A 21,807-nucleotide genomic window follows, 5' to 3' on the forward strand; every position below is an offset into this window, starting at 1 on the left:
ATAGAGAACAGATGCCTGACTCCTACAGTGATCATGCATTTGTCTGAATTCTGAATGTTCTTAAAATATTTGAACTAAGAATAGTGCAAGAGGCTGATGCAGTTATTAGTCACCTCGACTGTGGCATGTCAGCTGACGGAATGGTGTTTTGCATGGCCTGGGGTTACAATGTTAATAATGTACTATGGCTGCTATGCATTAGTTATATTAAGTGATAAAGCACTTCTGTTGCATATATTAAGATGTGACTAAATTGAGATGCCACTTCTGATAAAGAAGGGCCCGGGAAAAGGATGTTCCAAAGTCACTTGTCACCTACTCTTTAGAATACTTCATGTACGGTCCATGTTTTTGAGGAGAGTATTTTTTTTATTGTCTTTTGTTCCAGGCCAAGGCTGCAAGCACAGAGGAAGTTTGCCCAGTCGCAGCCCAACTCCCCCAGCACAACCCCAGTCAAGATGGTGGATCCAGTCTTGCCACCTCCTGTAACTCAGATCATCGATCTCTCAAAAAGAAAGCCCAAAACAGAAGATTTCTTAACTTTTCTTTGCCTTAGAGGTAGGTGTTGCAATAACTTCACATTGATCACTATGTGATCAATTATTCACTGCAATGTTTGTTTTACTTTACATTTCAGCATCTCTGAATGCTCATTTGCGTTGGTTGCTACGACTTTATGTCAAAAACTTCAGATATCACAATATTAGTGGCTAGATTCTAAGTAATACCTTCATATGTTGACTCAGAAACAGCTGTATTATTTGGTTACCAAGTAGAAATTGGGCCATTGATATTCCACCTGTGTTATTACTTGTATAAAATTATTAATGAGCAGAAATACAGTGTGGCTTTCAGGAGAAAGTTTGTCACAGGATATGCACATAATTTCACGTGATTCCTGAAATCCAAGAGTTCAACAGACCGGCTGGAAGTTGCTTGAAGATGAGCATGGACAGGCTGTGCCTTTGGTACATTGCAGTTGTGTTGTTTATGATTATGGCTTTAAATTGGAATTGGCACTCTTGGCCTCTTCTCTTCAGCCCTAGGAGCAAGCATACTAGATAAAGGTATTATCCCCACAAGCTTAAAGCCCTTTAATAACCTGATGGTCCATTCTGGAGCAGCTCACTCACCTTTGGTCCCCACCGGACACTCAGCTCTCACCTGTGGCTCCAAGTAGCTGATTGCATGCAACAACAGCCACACCCCAGTACACCGCCTTAACAGGTGGGCCAAACCAGATGAGGGTAGCCGATGGGCCTCGTACCCAGTGAGATAGGAACATGTTTGTCCTGGCACGTGAATTCAGTTCCAGCGGACTGGGTGGACAAGATCTACAGTGAGATCCAACGGCCAAGAACATGGTTCTTCAACGCTCCATGGAGAGTGAAGGGCATGACAAGGCACAGAAGTCGTCATGGTCATCTTCTGCAACCAAGGGAGGCCCCTGTTTGTGATGCTTGTTTGTTCCACTGGACCTGGACTTCTGTGGTCCAGAAGGTGGAACTAGCCCAGTGCAGTGGCTTTTCTATTTTAAAAACACGCTCATACAGGTATCCCATTATCGACGGACACAACGGACGTCCACAACTACTAGGCAGCTCTTCAAACTGGAATTGGATATCATCCTGCAACCAACCACCGGGCTCCATGTTTATACAGATGCACTGCCCTTACTAATAGATATGCCCATTGACAACAATGTTGCCCTACAGGCAACTGTCTGGGCTTCTAGCAGCAGTTGCTTGTGCATCTAACGTGGTTAAAGTTCAAAGTAAAATTTATGATCAGAGTACATGTCACCACATACAACCCTGAGATGCTTTTTCTTGTGGGCATACTTTGCAAATCTATAGAACAGTAACTGTAAACAGGATCAATGAAAAGTCAAGTAGAGCATGGAAGATGACAAACTATGCAAATGCAAACATAAATATATAGCAATAAATAACGAGAGCATGAAATAACAAGGTAAAGATTCCTGAGAGTGAGATCATTGGTTGTGGGAACACCAGGAATAGAACGAGTGTAGTTCTCCTCTTGTGTTCCAGAGTCTGATGGTTGAGGGGCAGTAACTGTTCTTGAACCTGATAGTGCAAGTCCTTGTACCTTCTACCTGGTGGCAGCAGTGAGAAAAGTGAGTGACCTGGGTGGTGAGGATCTTTGGATACTTTCCTGCAACATGTAGACGTGCTCAATGGTTGGGAGGGCTTTACCTGTGTTCTACTGGGCTGAATGCACTACCTTCTGTAGGATTTTCTACTCAAAGGCATTGGTGTGCCCATACCAGGCCATAATGCAGCCAGCCAGCACACTTTCCACCACACATCTATAGAATTTTGTCAAGATTTTTGATGACATGCCAAATCTCTGCAAACTCCGAAGGACGTAGAGGCACTGTCGTGCTTCACATTTATGCGTCCAGGACTCAGAAAACTGGATTTGCTTACAGAGTGGATGACAAAGAACTTGAGATAAAGTTTGTGGCATCTTCTCCCAATAAAACAGGAAAAGGCACTGGAAACTAGCTGTGGTTGATAGTTATATACAAACTATATGTACAAAGTCAATCTGTCTTTTACGGTCTGGAAGCCAAGGGCTGTCACTGAAAAGTACGTGCCCAGTCAACCCACCCTGTCTGGGGCCAACAGTGACACGCTTTGCAGTTCAGAGGCAATCAGAGGTATGAAAGAGAGGAGAGGGTCTGATCATAAGGCTGTCAGTGGGAGAATAAAGGCCTCAGGCATTGGAGAAGATGCATGCTGAAAGCATGGAAACTGGGAATATAATGGTAGTGGTGAGGCTGCAGATTTAGTCAGCTAGAATGGCCCTGGAAGCCAGTGCTGAACATGAAAAAATAGCTTTGAAAATATTTTAGTGTTTACCTGCTGTTTCTCGTCCATCATTTACTCATTCCCCACTCTTCCACCTCCCTCCCCCCCCCCCCAAAAAAAACGGTCTTGGTTTAAATGGTTGAAATTGAATGTATTCCCACACAACCTGTTTTACTTACCACCTTTCATCAGTGCAGTGCTCCTTCTGGGTGATATTTATGTTTATAGTGGCTGTTGGACAGAAATCTTGTAGGGGAATTGAAATTCCACTCCACCTAGTTACATACCCACTAAAGGCTGCCTGTAATGGAAACTTGGTCGAGGAATGTGTTTTAAAATATCAAACTAACCTTGAAGTGAAAAGGAATTTAAACTGCTCATATGGTTTCGACCAGTGGTCTTGTTTTACAAGCTTTCATCTAGAGTTGCTCATTGCATGATTGAATTGCTGTCTCGTTGGAGCTGTTCTCTAGTTTCCCTCTAGTTGTTCATAGTTTGCTCATGGAATGAGTGCACTGTGTTGGGCGAAGGGGGAGAGAGCTCCACTCAGCACCACATTGTCGACTCAGAATTGGGGGGAGTTGGTGTTGCAAACTGAGTTGATAGCCTCTCAGTAATGAACACATCAAAGGGACGAAAGAAAGGAACACTTGCGCTGCAGACTTCTGTAAAGTAGTACATCATGTTCAGAATAATGAGGAACTTTTCTTTGATGTAGTTCTCCCACATTTACAAGTTGTCCTAGGGATTTTATGACCAAATCATGGTGTTGTAACAAGATTTTATGATACCAACAGTTGCTGTGGAGAGCCAACAATCATTGACCTTTTAAGCAAAATGATTGGAACTGGCGGCCATTTATTACCGAGCACCTTTTTAAGGATTCTGACCCTGTGTTGGCATCAATTATGGTGGACATATCTGGCAGGCCAGGGGTGATTCAAAGACTTTGTTTATTGTTAAAGAACGTGATTCCCCCCCCCCCCCCCCCCAACAGTCAGCGAGTGTCAGTTATGTTACTGGAGGAGGAGGTGAAAGGATATCTAGGCTGTGCTGTTTCCAGTGGGTTTTGTTTGTTTTGTGTAGTGGAGGGTGGGGGTGTGGTACAGTTTTAACAACTTCAACATGCTAAACGCCGCTGGCCAAAAACTAACTTTGTACCTCTTCCTGCTCATGTCCTCTTTCATCCCCCACGTACCTTGCAGCAATACTTGGTGGTGGATTAGAGGTTTTCTTTGACAGCCTGCACTTAGTGTGCTGGCTGCAAGCTTCTCCGCACTCCTGAGCACCCTACCTCAGCAAACTACTCCTGGAGGGGAAGCATGTGAATCTACTGTACGTCCTACATTTTCCAGTTCGCAGTTGCTTTTTTTGAACCTTAATTGAACAAAATAAATAACATGCCAGAATGAATAAATGCCTCTGGTTTGTTTCTGGTTGTGCTTTGCTTTGCTGATCTGTCGTTTATATTAATTTCTTGCAGTAGAGCTCAGAAATAACCCAGAACTTGGTAGTATTTGAAAATTGATTCCTTCTGTAACTTAACAGGCTCTCTTTCACTGAGAAACATAATGATACTGCAGGAAAAAAATGACAATTCATTTACTTATTGGGCATCAGATATATAACAGGCCGTGCTTGTTAACAATTTCTACATGGGAAGAAACGTTTTGAAACCTTTCTGGATGATATCATTTCTAACATTCATCATACTTGTGATGTAGTTCTGGCAAAGGTTTTGATAACTGTAAATTGTGTAATCTCTTAGACTGTAGTTGTGAAGTACTGATGTTTGCTTTAAATATTTAGATTTGGATTTACTTATCACTTGTATGCTGAAGCAGACTGCGAAATGTGTCACTTTTGTTTGCAACTAACACATCCAAGGATGTGCTGGGGGCCACACATTCCAGTGCCAACAGAACAACACAGACAGCAACAGTAAAGCAAGCACCTTTCACACCCTCCCACCCACTCACACACAGATGGGCCTGTAACCCTGGGCTAGGTCACTTCAAGTCCTTGGGCCCAGCTTTAGTCATTCTATTAATTGGTATTGTAATCTATTGCTAATAACTTCTGGTAACTGGATGTTCAGCTGGGTGTCCATTCAGTCTGGTGCACAAGCAGTCACGTGCTTGTCTCCAATGAATTGGGTTGCTTTGTACTATGATCTTGATGTCTGAGAATGGGAACAGGAAGGCTAGAACTTTAAAGAAGATACTGGAAGTGATGATGTCGGGAAATATTGCTGAGCTGAAACCTATAACTCATAAACTGATCCCAATATTCTATCTGCCTTGGGCTACGGGGTGTAATGGAATATTGCACCCCATAGCCCATGGGCCAGCATGGTAGTGTAGTGGTTAGCACAATTCTTTAGAGTACCAATGTCCTGGGTTTGATTCCTGCCACTGTCTGTAAGGAGTTTGTACGTTCTCCCGTGACCATGTGGGTTTCCTCCAGGTGCTCCAGTTTCCTCCCACAGTCTAAAGACCGACCATTTGGTAGGTTAATTGGTCATTGTAAATTGTCCTGTCATGAAGGACAATTAAATCAAGGATTGCTGGGTGACGCGGCTTGAAGGGATGAAGTCTCTATTCCGCACTGTATCTCAATAAATAAAAATATGTCTGCTAGGGAAATTTATTGGGGAAATGATGTCATTAAAGATCCTGAGATACTTTTGAAGAATGAAATATAGTGAACAGACAAATGAAAGAGAAAATTAGATTACCCCTCTGCAGAGTTAAGTTTTTACTCAAACCTCAGCTCTCCATCCTTTAACCACTTCACAGTAGGTGGGTAAAGTGAATTGTTTGATAACTACTTAGTACTGTGGTCAATGACAGGGCTCCTCGCGATGGATGATTAACATAGGCTTCTCTGCTTGAAGTATAAATCAGCCACCCCCCCAAACCCATTGCCGCGGTCAACTTGAAGCCCTCTGTATTCACTAAATTATGATTTTTTTACCCTGTAAATGTCCATGTGGCTATGTCAGTTACCAATTTGAGAGCAAGGGTGCTAGTTAGAGGGAACAGTTAACAAAATTGTGGGTACAGATCTCTGTGTCCTATTGACTGATGGAATGTTGGATGTGGTGAAGAAAATTTGTAAAGCCTGGATGTTGAAGTAATTTAGCTCATTTTTCCTCAAGCAAAGGAAAAGCAAAATTGGAGAAAAGGATGCCAGATACAACTTGAGTTAGACTTTCATATAATAATAAACTTCCATCCTGGACTCCTGGAGCTGAATGTGCTGCCTCTGAATTTCATTAAAATGCATATAAAATAACATGCAATTTTTTGAGTTTCAATTGGGATTACTTCTCAGAATCTTTATTTCAAAGTATATGCCGCCTTTCTGCCTTAAAAACTTTAGATGTATTAGAGATATAGATTTGCAAAGGTAGAATGAGTAGTTCAGCAAGGTGCAGAAAACACCCTCTGGAACAATGAGGGGGGAGATCAGCAGCTCTCTGTTTCAGTGTTACAAAGTGTAGATGTTTGTGGTATGCATTGTCTCCAACAGTATTATCACATCAGATCATCCTGATCGATTACTAAAGAAAATAAGTGCAAAGTAACCTTACTCCACAATTGCCTCTACACTGTGCATATACAGTAACGTGAAAATAATTCACTTCATGCCTGATATTTTCTTTCATCAGCACCCCTGGTGCAGCAGATAATGCTAATGCCTTATCGCTCCAGTGATTGACCCAATTCTGACATAGGGCGCAGCCCGTGTGGGCTTTGCATGTTCTTCCTGAGACAGGGTGGTTACTCCAGTTTCCTCCTCAATCTCAAAGATTTGCTTGTTGGCCATTGTAAGGTACTCCTGGTGTGAAAGTGATTGGCAGCATTCAGGTAAAGTTGAACAAGGGGAATAAAGGATACGATTATATAGGATTAGCACATCTTGGTGGTTGACAGTTGGTGTGGCCTGAAGGACCTGTTTTCATGTTGTATATTACTTTGTAACTGTGTAATTTCTTGCTTCTTGGAGGCTGTAATTTCTTGGGAAGGATTGTGGTTAACAGTGCAACCACATGGTGTTGTCTCCTGAGCCACAAGACTTCAGTGCAAGTGCTGTTCCAGGAGTTAAACACACACAATCCATTCAAGCATGTGGAGAGATGGACTCTGTCACACTTGTTGCTTTAGAGATAAAATGTTAAGCTGGAGCCCCATTTGCTGTGAAGAATCATTGCTCCTGATAACTGGCTTCAAGACCATCACAACCAAAGTTGATTAAATAGACATTAGAAAGTATTGAAATTATAGAGGGATACAATTAAAAAAACAGGCCCTTCGACCCATTATGTTCACAGCAACTACCACCTATTTACCTGATCCTACAGTAATCTCATTTTTTATTCTCCCCATACTATTATCACCTCCCCTCAGCTTCTGCCATTTAACTCAGTTTTACAGTGGTCGATTGATCTTCCAGTCTATGAGTCTTTGGGATGTGGTTGGGGGTGGAGGGGGAAGCTGGATTACCCAGTGGTAACCCACTTTGTCACAGAGAATACATATAGCTGTAGAGACCAGGAATGAATTCCAGGGTCAAGGCAGATCCCCATTAACTGTGCCACCATGCTGAGTTTGATGATACTTTGAAAATGTTCTACATTCTTCTCCTCCCATACTACTCAGTTGGATTTCTGAAAGAATCTATTAGTTGCACAGGGTTTTGGGGATTCTGTAGCAAAAAAATAGTGCTGGATCCAATTTCCTACATTTTCATTTTTTTTTTCTTTTGATTTACTGGGCCTTTAAATGCCACATTATCTGCAATTTCAACAACTGGACTAGAACATCTCAGCTTTAGGAGTTCATTTAATTAGAATGTTACCTAGTGATATATTTTGATTTTACAGTGATAATCTAGCTGTCGTTGTTCAGATCTTAAAGTAGGTTTCTAGCATATCAAACGAGTTTTCACTGAGATAGTGACAGGAAATGAATGTTGGTTCCCAAGACAGGAGAGACATTATTAATCAGTTTCAATACAGCTTGTTTGCTTATTAAAGGTGATTTATTAAACTCCATTTCCCTGTAACTGAAATGATTTGCCAAATCTACTGAAGTAGTAATTGAAAATGTGCAAGTCGACTTCAACAGGTTTATTGAAGTAATTTTGAGCTACTTGTATGTCAAACAATGTTCCCACTTTGTCAAATTTGCTACATGCCTGCTGATCTTCAAATCTTTCCAAGCCTCATTCTTTCCTGTCCCTGTAGCTCCTCTAGCCAAAGTCCTCTGGATATCTCTGATCCTTCAACTGTTCTGTTGGGCATGTCACACTACCTTGGCGCTTATAGTACATGGCACAGATACAGAAGTTTGGTAAATGGTAACTGCCCCCATTAAATCATTTGGTCTCTCCTATCAGAGGTATTTCCTTTGCTCTATCCATCCCTTCCCCACATTCCCTCCTACTGGAAATTAACTTATTTAATTATCCATTCCAGTTCTGGACCCGAGAACATTAACTCATCCTTCTTCCACAGATGCTGCCTAATTTCTGTTGTGTATTTAATATTTCAGTAATACTTGAGTAATCTTGCAAATATATTGTTTGATTAACTATTCTTTGTTGTTTAAGTAATTCATTGCGGATCATACGTAAAAGTATGTGAATGGCATACGTCATTTTGCCGCCATGTCTTATTTGCTGCCTCACTAAAAATAAAGCCAAAGGACAAACATTATCCCCAGTCCTGTATTCTTCTTTCAAATAATTTTGTTTTGAAGTTACAAAGCAAAACAGTGGCAACGAGTAAGTTTTAAAATGAACCAGAGATGACTAGCTACCTGTTGAAGTGCAGCACTTTTTCTTTTATTCACAAGGAGAGAGAGAATTTTTTAAAAAATCTGAAAATGGATGAAATTCACGGGTTTGTAAACCATGAGTACTGGGTGATGATAGTAATAAATTTAAAAAAGCAAAAACAACTGGCTGTATTGGAAAGGTCGATACGTTTGATGGCATAAAAGATAACTGGGTGATTTATATTGAATGAATTGAGCAGTATTTTGAAGCAAATGAAATAGCCAATTAAAATTGAGTGCTGATGTTACAGAGAGCAATAGGTGAAACAGCATGCAGGTTGCTTAGAACTTCAGCTGCTCCAACTAATCTGGCCAAAATGAATTTTTTTGATATTATGAAAGTAATTCAGGAACATTTAGAAACAACCATTGTTGATTGCAGAATGCTTTGGGTTTCATGAGCGGAATCAAAAGGAAGGGGAGTTCATTTCAGCATATATGGCTGAATTGAAGAAATCAATCATTGCCAGTTCAGTACTGGGCTTAGTGATGCACTGAGAGATTGTTTAGTTTATGAAATCGTACAAGAAAGCATTCAAAATGGCTCCTAACTGAAGCACAACTTGCATTTAAAACTTGCAGTTCAAATCTCTGTATCAATAGAAACGGCAGCCAGAGATGCAATTGAGTTGTAGTCAGGAATGAAAGTGTGCATGAACAAATTTGTAACGTCTAAACAGAAACTGGCCTGACCAAACAAATTGTGTTACATTTGTGGCAGGGACTCGCATTCGTCAGACCAATGCAGGTTTAAAGGTGAAACTTGCAGATACAAAGAGCATGTTTGGCAGACAAAAATAAATAGACTGTACAAGGAAGAGTAAAAAATAAAAAGCAAATAGGACATGGTGGCAAAATGATGTATGCCATTCACATACTTTTGCGTATAACCCGCAATGAATTATATAAACAACAAAGAATAGTTAGTCAAACATTCATCAATTTCAAGTAGAGCACTAATCTGCCTGCTATTGATGAAAAATCTGATAGTGGTGAGAGTGACACAGGACTGAGTAGCCTTGAGATTTACAGTGTGAAAACTAACACTTGACAAGCAATATGGCTTATGCCAGAAATGAATGGAGAATTAATTAAAATGGATTGGACAAGGGCTCGCTATTTTAGTCATTCCACAAAATGAGTTTGAACTCATTCAAAAATTGAATTCAAAGATACTGAACTGAAGCCTGCAGATATCCAACTAAGAACTTGTGCTGGAGAAAAGATAACTCCTACAGGAATGACATTTGTAACAATGAAATACAATAATCACAAAGTTACATTGGGCTTGTATGTGGTCAAAACGGGATGACCAGCATTGTGGGTCTGTTATTAGCTTAGACAACTACAACTTGATTGGAGACCTATTGGCCGTTTGCATGTCACATTCCTTGTTGCAATGTTCCCTCTAATTTTTAGTAGTCAGTGTGCGCAAAAATCTTGTGTTATGCAAATTTTTTTCCTGTAACAAAAGTATGTGCGCTCTGAATGCACACATGGGACAGTTTATGTAGGTTTACAAAATATTTGACATAAAACTGCACAGAATAACAACAAAATAACATACATATTTAAGTCACCCACACAAAAAATGCTGGTGAACACAGCAGGCCAGGCAGCATCTGTAGGAAGAGGTATGGTCGACGTTTCGGGCCAAGACCCTTTGTCAGGACTAACTGAAAGAAGAGATAGTAAGAGATTTGAAAGTGGGAGGGGGAGATCCGAAATGATAGGAGAAGACAGGAGTGGGAGGGATGGAGCTAAGAGCTTTAAAGTTGATTGGCAAAAGGGATACGAGGCTGGAGAAGGGAGACGATCATGGGACGGGAGGCCTAGGGGGAAAGAAAGGGGGAGGGGGGAAGCCCAGAGGATGGGCAAGGAGTTATAGTGAGAGGGACAGAGGGAGAAAAAAGAGAGGGGAAAAAAAGGGAAAGAAAAAAAATCATAATAATAATAAATAAATAAAGGATGGGGTACAAAGGGGAGGAGGGGCATTAATAGAAGTTAGAGAAGTCAATGTTCATGCCATCAGGTTGGAGATATTTTATTTTTATCATATTTAAGTCACTCTTTTTTTCTCTCTCCTATTTTTGGCATTTACCCATTCTTTGTAAACTCTATTTCAACTAATAGAACTTCCGTCCCATTGATAGCTTTTGATTCTCATTAATGTATCCAAATGACATTCACCTAAACAGTTTCTCAGCTTGTTTTTGAGTTGATTCATTAGGCTAAAACCTCACTCACAGTCTGCACTAGACGATATCCATCAAACTCGCTCACTGTTGCAAAACTGTTCATTTTGAAGTATAAATGCTACCATTTGAGCAAAGTTTGAAATCAGTTTGGATTTAATTTTTTTCTTGCATGGAAAATTTGAAATCATTAAACTGTTTAACTATCACAATATTTTCAGCTAGAAATTCATGATATTTTAGACATAAAACATTAACTTGTTCATTGTCAAATGTGAAGTCACAATCTACAATTGTGGAGAAATCAAAAGCTGACCATTCTTGTACCTCAACTTTGATCTCTTCTGGGTTTGATCATTTTCGCTCTTGTTCATCTGCACTCAACCGTAACATGCGTAGCAGTCCTGTAACGGGTAATGACGGATTCTGTTGCCTGAGCTTTTGTACACCGTCCAAATGCGATTTACTTGCCAAATGACGCTTCAAAAAGTCAAGCTTCCAAATATCATCCCACTTCTTTCCACTAAAAAATTCTCCAGCAACTTTTGCATCACGACAATACAAACAGATAACTCCAGTTTCCGAATCATACATAAATATTTCTTGTAGCTGAATGTTCATGACCTCATGAGCTTTCGGTGTAACAGCTTCTACTATTTTGTTAAAGCCATTCAAATTTAAATAAATTTGTAGTTCTTTTGCGCTTCATGCTCTTCGCTTCTTTTGAATTGGACATAGCGAATTAATATTTTTTCCAATAAAAGCTTAGTAAGCTATCTACCATCTACAGGATTTGAAACAGATCTTTGTAAACTTTACAATATGAACACTGTCTGCCAAACATGGCTGCCGCCGTGATGCAGCTGTACAAACCGGAACAGGTGGTATTTGAAAAACTGTCTAATTAGTTAACAGAAACAGTTAGCTAAAAGATTTATTTTCAATAAGTATAATTATTAACTACTACATTATTTTAGGTAACTATCCTTTTGTGCGCACATTAATTTCCTTTGTGCGCTGGTTGAAAAACGTGTGCGCACGCACACACGCACAGCTTAAAGGGAACCATGCCCTGCTGTAGTGTTTGAAAGTGAATTAAGAAAGGTACTGGATGATGCGACAGCAGTGTTCAAGGATGGCATTAGTAATCAAACATATTAAGGGGAAAAACAGTGTTAAAGGAAAATACCACACCTAAGTCTTACAAAGCCCATCCGGTTCCTTATACCAGCGGTCCGCGACCACCGGGCTGCGGACCGGTACTGGGCCGCAAAGCATGTGCTACTGGGCCGCAAGGAAACGATATGAGTCAGCTGCACCTTTCTTCATTCCCTGTCATGCACTGTTGAACTTGAATATAGGGTTGCCAACTGCCCTGTATTTTCCGGTATATCGGGCTAAATTGGTTTGTCCCATACGGGACAGCCCTTGTCCCGTATTTCCCTGGCTAAGGTAGAGCGTGCCTATGAAACCTTTCGTGCCGAAATGGTAAAAAGCAAAGAAGCAATTGCCATTAATTTATATGGAAAGAAGTTTTGAGCATTCCCAGACCCAAAAAATAACCTACCAAATCATACCAAATAACACATAAAACCTAAAATAATTGTAACATACAGTAAAAACATTAATGATATGATAAATACACAGACTATATAAAGTAGAAATAATGTATGTACAGTGTAGTTGGGAAGATTAAGCCAAAACCAATTTGTGGGGGGAAAATCGGCAAGTATGCGCATGCGCATGTCACATATGCAAGTGTCACGCATGCGCATACAGACACCCGCGCGAGGCTTCATGGTCATGGTAGTCTTTCTCGGGGTAAACACAAGTGTCTTGTCAACGCACACAGAAAGTGCTGGTGAACGCAGTAGGCCAGGCAGCATCTATAGGAAGAGGTACAGTCGATGTTTCAGGCCGAGACCCTTCGTCAGGATTTGACTGCTACTGTTGTCCCTTATTTTGGAGCAAGAAAATTGGAATCCTAACTGTAAAAGACATGTCGAGGTGACTTTAACCCTACTTGAACACCGCACCCCCCCCCCCCCCCCCCCCCGGTCAGCTGGTCTGCAAGAATATTGTCAATATTAAACTGGTCCGTGGTGCAAAAAAGGTTGGGAATCCCTGCCTTATACCATCTGTGATAAAACAGCCAGTGAGCAAATTGCATGGATGCTGAAGAAATTCTTTCCAAGGTTGAGTGGATGGAGACCATGGGCAATGCCAGTGGTCCCAGTAGCCAAAGATGGGTCTGCCAGGATCTGTGGTGACTTTAAGGTCACTATCAAACCAGTACTGAAACTATATCAATACCCTCTGCCCAGGATAGAGGATATCTTTACAAACCTTTCTGGAGTGAAACACTATAGCAATGTGGACTTGGCTGAGACCTATCTACAGATGGAGATAAAAGAAGAGTCCATAAACACCCACATAGGGCTTTCTTGCTATAATAGACTTATTTTTAAAGTAGCATCTGCACCTGCACTCTGGCAGAAAGCGATGGACTAGGTGCTGTAAGGCTGCCAGGCAGTCCGTGTTACCTGGATGACATCATTGCTACTGGTGAGGAGGACAAGGAACATCTCCAAAATCTCAAGACAGTGTTAAAAAGATTAGAAGATTATGGGCTCAGAGCACGATACAAAAAGTGTGAATTCTTTAAACTAAGCATTACTTACTGTGGTCACATCATTGATGCACAAGGAATACATGCTGTCAAAATTCATGCAGTGATGGATGCCCCACAGCCAAAGGATATGTCATAGCTGCTATTAGGATATGTCAATTACTGTAACAGTTTCCTGCTACAGTAATTTGGCTACTGTGCTTCACACCCCTTGAAATTATTACTACAGATTGGGAAGAAGTGGCAATGGGCAAAGTTCGAGGTGGCTTTCCGAAAGGCAAAGGAAATGGTGACAGCACACACTGTACTAACATGTTATGATCCACATTGTCCAGTGAAGCTTGCCTGTTTTGCCTCACCTTGCATTATGAGTGATGGAAGTGAACACCCCATAGCTTTTGTCACACATTTCCTTACCACTGCAGAGAAAATTAAGCACAGATTGACAGAGAGGCCTCAAGTCTGGTTTGGGGTGTAAATCTTTTTCACCCAGTACAGGGGAGAGGTTACCCTCATTACTGATCACCAACCACTAGTGTCCATTTTCAATCCACAGAAGGGTGTTCCACTACCAGCAGCAGCATGAATGCGGAGGTGATCAAAAGTGTGTACTTGGAAAAATTAAGGACCACACTGGGCTGCACTCCTACACAATGGAGATTGCCTCTGATGTCATCTGGAGATGTCACATTCATTAGTTGAGAAGAGTGAATTGTTGGATAAGAAAGGTGGCCGGAGCTGTCAGAACCACTTCCTGAGGTCCCAGAGTCAACCCCTACAACCACCATGGAGGAGGCCCCAGAACCTGAGATTGTTTTCACAGACACAAGTCTCACCTGCCACGCAGAGTGAAGAACCCTCCCAACCCCCAGTCAGGAAAGATGGTATCCCACAGCAGTCAAATCTTTAGGCCTGAATGGGACAATTTGAAACTTAGTATGCTGTGGATGTCTATATAGTAGTTGTATTATATAGTATACTGTACATGTATATAAGCTGAGATGCATTATAATGAGTTGGAGTTTATAGCTAAGCAGGGAGGAGTGTTGTACATTTCAGTAATATTTGAGTGATACTGTAAATGTATTGTTTGATTAAGTATTCTTCGTTTACATAATTCATTACGGGTTATGTGAATGACACACATCATGGTGACATGGTAGTGTAATGGTAGCACAATACTTGACAGTACAGTGACCTGGGTCCAATCCCTGCCGCTGCCTGTAAAAAGTTTGTACGTTCTCCCCGTGACCGTCTGGGTTCCTCTGGATGCTGCGGTTTCCTCCCATCATCCAAAGATGTACAGCTGCAAGAAATAGTTTATGAACCCTTTGCATTTAATTGGTTTTCTGCATTAATTATTCATAAAATGTGGTCTGATCTTCTAAGTCACAATAATAGACTAACACAATCTGCCTAAACTGCCTACACTTGTACTACTTCTCATCAATACTAAGTACACTATTTAAACAATCACAATCTAGGTTTAAAAAAAAGAATGTGAACCTCTGATGCAATGCCTTTTACAAAAGTTATTTGGAGTCAGGTGTTCCATTCAATGTGAGGAGATTGGGGTTGTGGGTTGTAGAGGTGCCCTGCCCTATAAAAAAGACACACAAAGTCAGGTTACATTTGCAATTTTCCAGCCCTCCGGAACCATGGCAGAATCTATTGATTCTTGAAAGATCGTTCCTCAATCATCTCTTCAGGTGACTTACCGATCTTGAGATCTTTCAGTTCCCCTGGCACGTCTCCCTAATCATAACAACTGCAGTCACTTCTGCCTCTTACAGTCTCAAACTTCTGGCGTACTACTAGTGCCATCCACGGGGAAGACTGATGCAGAATACTTCAGTTCATCTGCCATTTCCTTGTCCCCTGTTATTGTCTCTGCAGCGTCATTTTCCAGTGGTCCAATATCTACTCTTGCCTCTGATTTACTTTTTAGATATCTGTAAAATAATTTTATCATTTGTGATATTATTCATCTTTCATCTTTTCCCCTTTGTTTTTTTAGTTGCCTTCTGTTGGTTTAAAAAAAATCCCCAATCTTCTAATTTACCACTAATTTTTGCTGTATTATATGTCCTCTCTTTGCTTTTATGTTGGCTTTGACTTCCCTTGTTAGCAACAGTTGCATCATCTTGGCTTTAGGATACTGCTTCTTTGGGATGTGTCTATCCTGTGCTTTTCAGATTGCTTACAGAAACTCAAGCCATTGCTGCTCTGCTGTCATCACTACTGGTGTCCCTTTCCAATTAACTTTGGCCAGCTCCTTTTTCATGCCTCTACTTTACTTCACTGTGATGCTGATATTTCTGAATTCAGCTTCTCCCTCTCAAATTGCAGGATGAATTCCATCATATTTTGATCATTGTTTTGTAAGGGTTCCTTTACCTTAAGCTCCCTAATCATATCCAGTTTACTATGCAGCATCCAATCCAGAATTGCTGATCCCTTAGTGGGCTCATCCACAAGCTGCTCCAAAAAGCCATCTCGGGATCATTCACAATTTCTCTGTCTCGGGATCCAGCACCAACTTGATTTTCCCAATCTATCTGCCTATTGAAATTTTCCATGACTAACGTAACATTGCCTTTTTGACGTGGTTTTTCTATCTCCTGTTGTAATTTGTAGACCACATCCTGTCCACTGTTCAGAGGCTCCCACCAGAGTCTTTTTACCCTTGCAGTTTCTTAACTCCACCTACAAGGATTCTACATCTTCTGATCCAATGTTATCTCTTTCTCAGAGTTTGATTTAATGTTTTTTTACCCAGGTTCAGGTTGAGGACAACTTGTCAGAATCTGAAAAGAAAAGACAAGTTATAGAGAGAATGAGGCAAGGGAGGCTAGGTTAAAGGGAGTACCTCTGACAGAGTGTGGCTAGTTTTTGTGTTGGTAATGCATTTGTGAAGCCTTCTGATTGATTATATTAATAAGGGAAATCCGATCAGAAATGAAGGAACATTTTACAGCTGGGAAAATGCAAAATGCAAAACTTCATTTACTTGGAGATCTCATCTTTGTAAATTCCTCGTGTGCTATCATGATTGAACTACTGTTGGTCCCCTGAATTGACATTAGTGGTGAAACTGAGAAATGTGCATTGGTGTGAACTGCTGTAATTCTGGGGCCACTACTGGTCTGCAGTAACTTGGAGGTGCAGTTTTGTATCTTCCTGTTTGGCAGTCATGGTGTTACATTACACACAATGGAGCCTGCCATTAGTAGCTACTATTAGTAGTACAATGGTAGCTACTGATACTAGTACAAGTCTGGATAGATTCTCTGCAGCTGGTTTATTAACAAAAACACAAAAGCCCATGTCGATCTTGAAATTGTTAGTAATTCCCAGACCTGCCCACTGTTGCAATCTTCTCCAACAAAATCTGCGCAAGTCATGAGAAATGCATGATTTCATGAAATGTTCTCACTTGCCTTTTTAAAAAGTTTCCAAGTTATTCTAATTAATAGCTTAATCTCTGGCCCCAAAAGGTCAGCTTTCCATTGGTGCATTGTCATTCCAGCACAAAAACTGTTGGAAATTTCACTTTCATTTTAACTCTAAGACTAAGATTACAATTAGGCCATTTGGCCCTAATTTGCCATTCATTCCTGACCCCTTTTTTCCAACTCTATTTTTCTGCTTTCTCCCCTTAATCCCATAATTGAAAATTTCAGTCTCTTCCTTAAATGCACCCAGTGATTTGCCTCCATGGCCCTCTCAGTTTTTACAGTGATGTTCTTTTATTCTGAGACTGTGCTCTTGGATCTTGGGCCCTCCTACTAATGAAACATCCTCTCCACACAATCCAGTCCTTTCCGTATTCAGAGGTTTCAATGAGATTTCCCCCCCCCCCCCCCCCACCGCACCCATCTCTTCATCTTTCTGGACTCCGTCACATAGGCGTAGAGATAGGCCCAAAGACTTCTGGTAGTCTGGTACATTAAGTAACACTCCCCTTTTCTTGGTTATAGCGCTCTATCATACAGGAGCTATTGTTCTGGAGATTTTGCCACACTTGGATCTTCTGGAGGGCTTCTGAGCTCCCCATATTCTTTCTCACAATTCCCCTCTCCACCACCAATCTCTGACCACCCACACTAAGCCATGTATGGACACTTGATGTTAGCTGTTGAAATGGGAAGATCTGAGTGCCAAAACCCCTGTCATTAGATGTCCCAAGTCTACAGTAGCTGTCTGCACAACTCCTCCTCTTCAAATAATGGACTTCCTTCTCTCTGTGACCCAGTGATCACACCCTTATCCCCAGAGGCCTGGCAACCTCTGTACGTTAGTGGAGCCACCGCGAGAAATCCCAAGTGTTCCCAGCTGTGTTTATGGAGCAGTAAAGTTTCCTACATGTTTACACAACAAATCATCCTCCATAATATGAGGAGTTACGTTTGTCCTTTAGTGCTTTTCCCATGACACTTGTAAATCATCTTCTCCCTTCCCCTCCATCTCTGTCCAAAATGTGCTGGAGATATTGAAGCAACACACATCAAAGTAGCTGGTGAACGCAGCAGGCCAGGCAGCATCTCTAGGGAGAGGTACAGTCGACGTTTCAGGCCGAGACTCTTCCAGCATCTGCAGAATTCCTGTTGTTTCTGAAGATATTGAAGTTTTGTTTGTTTTGCCCCTGTATAGTCTTCCGCATCTGAAAGTACTAGAACTTCCACTTCTATTTTTGTCCTGGATGGCAGTGGTGTAATAATTCTGTGCTCTACATCGCTCCGGTTTTGATATTTTCTGCCCTGAGTCTCCCTGAGTCACTATGTGAGTTTGGATTGGTTGCTACAGTGGAAGGAGAACAAATTAAATCCCAAATACGCGATAATTTGTTTAAAAAAATGCTACTTTACGGGATGGATAGGTAATGCTGAAATTAATCCTAAAATAATTTACACTTATACCAACCTCATTCCCTTGTGGATATAAATGGCCTTTGAATCTCAGGATCTTAACTCTGTAGAACAACCTATGAAGTCAGTGAGATCTCAGATCTCCTCTAATTCTGACCTTTCTGCACATCCTGGCTTTTCAGTGCATGGCTGCTGTTTACTATTGACGGAGTCCAAAGTGCTGGTAACCCTCCCTTCTACAGTCTTTCTCTATCCCTCTTCTCCCCTCACATCCTAACAATTATCACTTTACATAAGCTTTCAGATAACTATACCAATATGTACTGAATGTGATGCAAGTCTTGTTGAATAAGTTAGGTTGTTCTACTTTATTAAAGATGCTATAAAATTGCTCTTAAAGTCTTAGTTTTAAAATCTCAGACATTTTAGCATACAGATTACCTGACAACAAGAATTCCACAGATCCAGTCCTCCTCATTGTAATGTATTTAATGTTTCAGTAGATTCTGAGTACTGTTGTAAATATATTGTTTGATTAAGCATTCTTGTTCACTTAAATAGTTCATTCTGGGTTGTATGTGGAAAAAAAAGTGTATTTTATCCGTCATGATGCTATCATGTGATACATGCATGCCTTTCTTAAAAGCAAAGTTAGACTCACATTTTTGATGCTCATGCCTTTTTTAAATTAATTTAATGTTGTCAAGTCAGGAGACATAACAGTTATGTCTTTGTGTGTTCCTCAGAATCATCCCATTTCATTAATGTTTTCATGCTTCCAAGACAAATTAACGATTTAGTCCAATAGAACATAAAATCTACAGCACATTACAGGCCCTTCAGCCCACAATGTTGTGCCGAACATGTAATCTATTCTAGAAGCTGCCTAAAATCTCCCTACTACGTAGTTCTCTATTTTTCTAAGCTCCATGTACCTAATAGTCTCTTAAAAGGCCCTATTGTACCTGCCTCTACCACCTTTGCTAGCAGTGCATTGCACGCACCCACCAGTGCAGTGCATTTCTGTGTGGAAAAAGTTACCTCTGACATCCACCTTGTACCTACTTCCAAGCACCTTTAAATTATGCCTCTCGTGTTAGTCATTTCAGCCCTGGGAAAAAGCCTGTGGCTATCCAGGCAATCAGTACCTCTCATCATCTTACACCTCTATCAGGTCACCTCTCATCTTCTGTCATTCCAAGGAAAAAAGGCCAAGTTTACTCAACCTCTTCTAAGACATGCTCCAATCCAGGCAACATGCCTGTAAATCTCCTCTGCGCACTCTCTATATCATCCACATCCTTCCTGTCATGAGGTGACCGGAACTGAACAGTCCAAGAACTAAAAAAAAATTAACATATATTTGTAATTTCCCATATCTCTGAAGATTTGATTCTTTCCACATCTAGTGATTCATTATTTGCTGAATCTTCAGTTTTGGCATCATAATCAAATGTGAGCATTTAACTTTTTGTCTAATTTTTTAAATACACAGTTCAGTAACTCAACACATGCTCCTTTGCTCATTAGCTTAATACCAGTACAAGCAACTTCTATATCTTGTGGCCTTTTCTTTTCGTACTTTCACCATGCCTGCGTTGTTTTTGTTTAAGGCAATATTCCGTGACTCCAAACCTTAGCCTGCATCATCAATGCAATGCTGATTCCCCAAGTGAAAGTGTACTCTGTTGCTATGATACTAGCCTACTTACATACATTTTGTTTGGTGGTTGAATTGTTTGTAGTTTAACCGAATTAAAACCCATCCTAAAAACATAATGGATTAATGTTTTTTTTTTGCAGCAAACATACACTTTTACTCACTTTCTGCACCTGGATTGTACAATGCTCATATAGACCAGTAAATCTGTAAAGATTGCTGTCATTGTGATAAAGAAGGTTGCCAAAGGATACAGCAGAGGATATATGTCAGTTGTAGATATGGGCAGAGAAATGGCAGATTTGAATCTGGGCAAGTGTGGGGTTTTAAAGAGAGTTCAGCTTTATTTGTTGCATGTACATCAGAACATAGAGTCAAATCAAATCAATGAGGATTATGCAAGGATGGCTGCGCTTCTAGCATGTACATCACTCACTAACCCAAGCATACCTGCTTGGAATGTGGGAGGAAACTGGAGTGCTGGGGAAACCCACGAGGTCACCGGGCGAACTTACAGACAACCCCTGATCAGTGACTGCTAGTGCTGCAATAATATTACGCTAACCCCTACGCTACTGTGCCACAATTTGGGAGATGATAGCAGGATCCTTAACCATATCGATGTACTGAGGGATACTACTACTATGTCGACTCAGGCCTAGGGGGCCGGAGTGGGGCACGATAACGGACTCTCCACTTCTCCCTCTCCCTCATCAGTGTGTTCAGTTCATCTACATTAGCCGCACCGCTATCTTCTAGGAGTGTGTTGACCATAGACTTGGGAGGGCGCCCAGGGTTCATCCTCCCATGCTTGGGCTCATGTACTGAGGCATCTTGGTGTCCAAATGCACAGAACGTAGAATAGTACAGCACAGTACAGGCCCTTCGGCCCACAATGTTGTGCCGAACCTCAAACCCTGCCTCCCATATAAGCCCCCACCTTAAATTCCTCCATATACCTGTCTAGTAGTCTCTGAAACTTCACTAGTGAATCTGCCTCCACCACTGACTCAGGCAGTGCATTCCACGCACCAACCACTCTCTGAGTAAAAAACCTTCCTCTAATATCCCCCTTGAACTTCCCACCCCTTACCTTAAAGCCATGTCCTCTTGTATTGAGCAGTGGTGTCCTGGGGAAGAGGCGCTGCCTACCCACTCTATCTATTCCTCTTATTATCTTGTACACCTCTATCATGTCTCCTCTCATCCTCCTTCTCCCCAAAGAGTAAAGCCCTAGCTCCCTTAATCTCTGATCATAATGCATACTCTCTAAACCAGGCAGCATCTTGGTAAATCTCCTCTGTACCCTTTCCAATGCTTCCACATCCTTCCTATAGTGAGGCGACCAGAACTGAACACAGTACTCCAAGTGTGGCCTAACCAGAGTTTTATAGAGCTGCATCATTACATCACGACTCTTAAACTCTATCCCTCGACTTATGAAAGCTAACACCCCATAAGCTTTCTTAACTACCCTATCTACCTGTGAGGCAACTTTCAGGGATCTGTGGACATGTACCCCTAGATCCCTCTGCTCCTCCACGCTGCCAAGTATCCTGCCATTTACTTTGTACTCTGCCTTGGAGTTTGTCCTTCCAAAGTGTACCACCTCACGCTTCTCCGGGTTGAGTTCCATCTGCCACTTCTCAGCCCACTTCTGCATCCTATCAATGTCTCTCTGCAATCTTTGACAATCCTCTACACTATCTACAACACCACCAACCTTTCTGTCGTTTGCAGACTTGCCAACCCACCCTTCTACCCCAACATCCAGGTCG

At 41.3% G+C, this 21,807-nt stretch overlaps 1 protein-coding gene across 8 annotated transcripts in view; it reads left to right on the forward strand.

Annotated features, from left to right (window-relative positions):
- The window catches only part of jarid2b (jumonji and AT-rich interaction domain containing 2b), a 358,906-nt gene that overhangs the window by 251,272 nt on the left and 85,827 nt on the right, over positions 1-21,807 (forward strand). For 7 of the 8 annotated variants that reach the window (XM_072283626.1, XM_072283632.1, XM_072283627.1 and 4 more), the window contains one exon: positions 389-558. The exons of the other annotated variant lie outside the window; for it this stretch is intronic. In XM_072283626.1, the coding sequence (XP_072139727.1) occupies positions 389-558 (170 nt within the window). The remainder of the gene's footprint in view (positions 1-388; positions 559-21,807) is intronic. 8 annotated transcript variants of the gene reach the window in all.

Source organism: Mobula birostris, chromosome 19, assembly GCF_030028105.1.
Source record: "Mobula birostris isolate sMobBir1 chromosome 19, sMobBir1.hap1, whole genome shotgun sequence".
Taxonomy (NCBI): Eukaryota; Metazoa; Chordata; class Chondrichthyes; order Myliobatiformes; family Myliobatidae; genus Mobula; species Mobula birostris.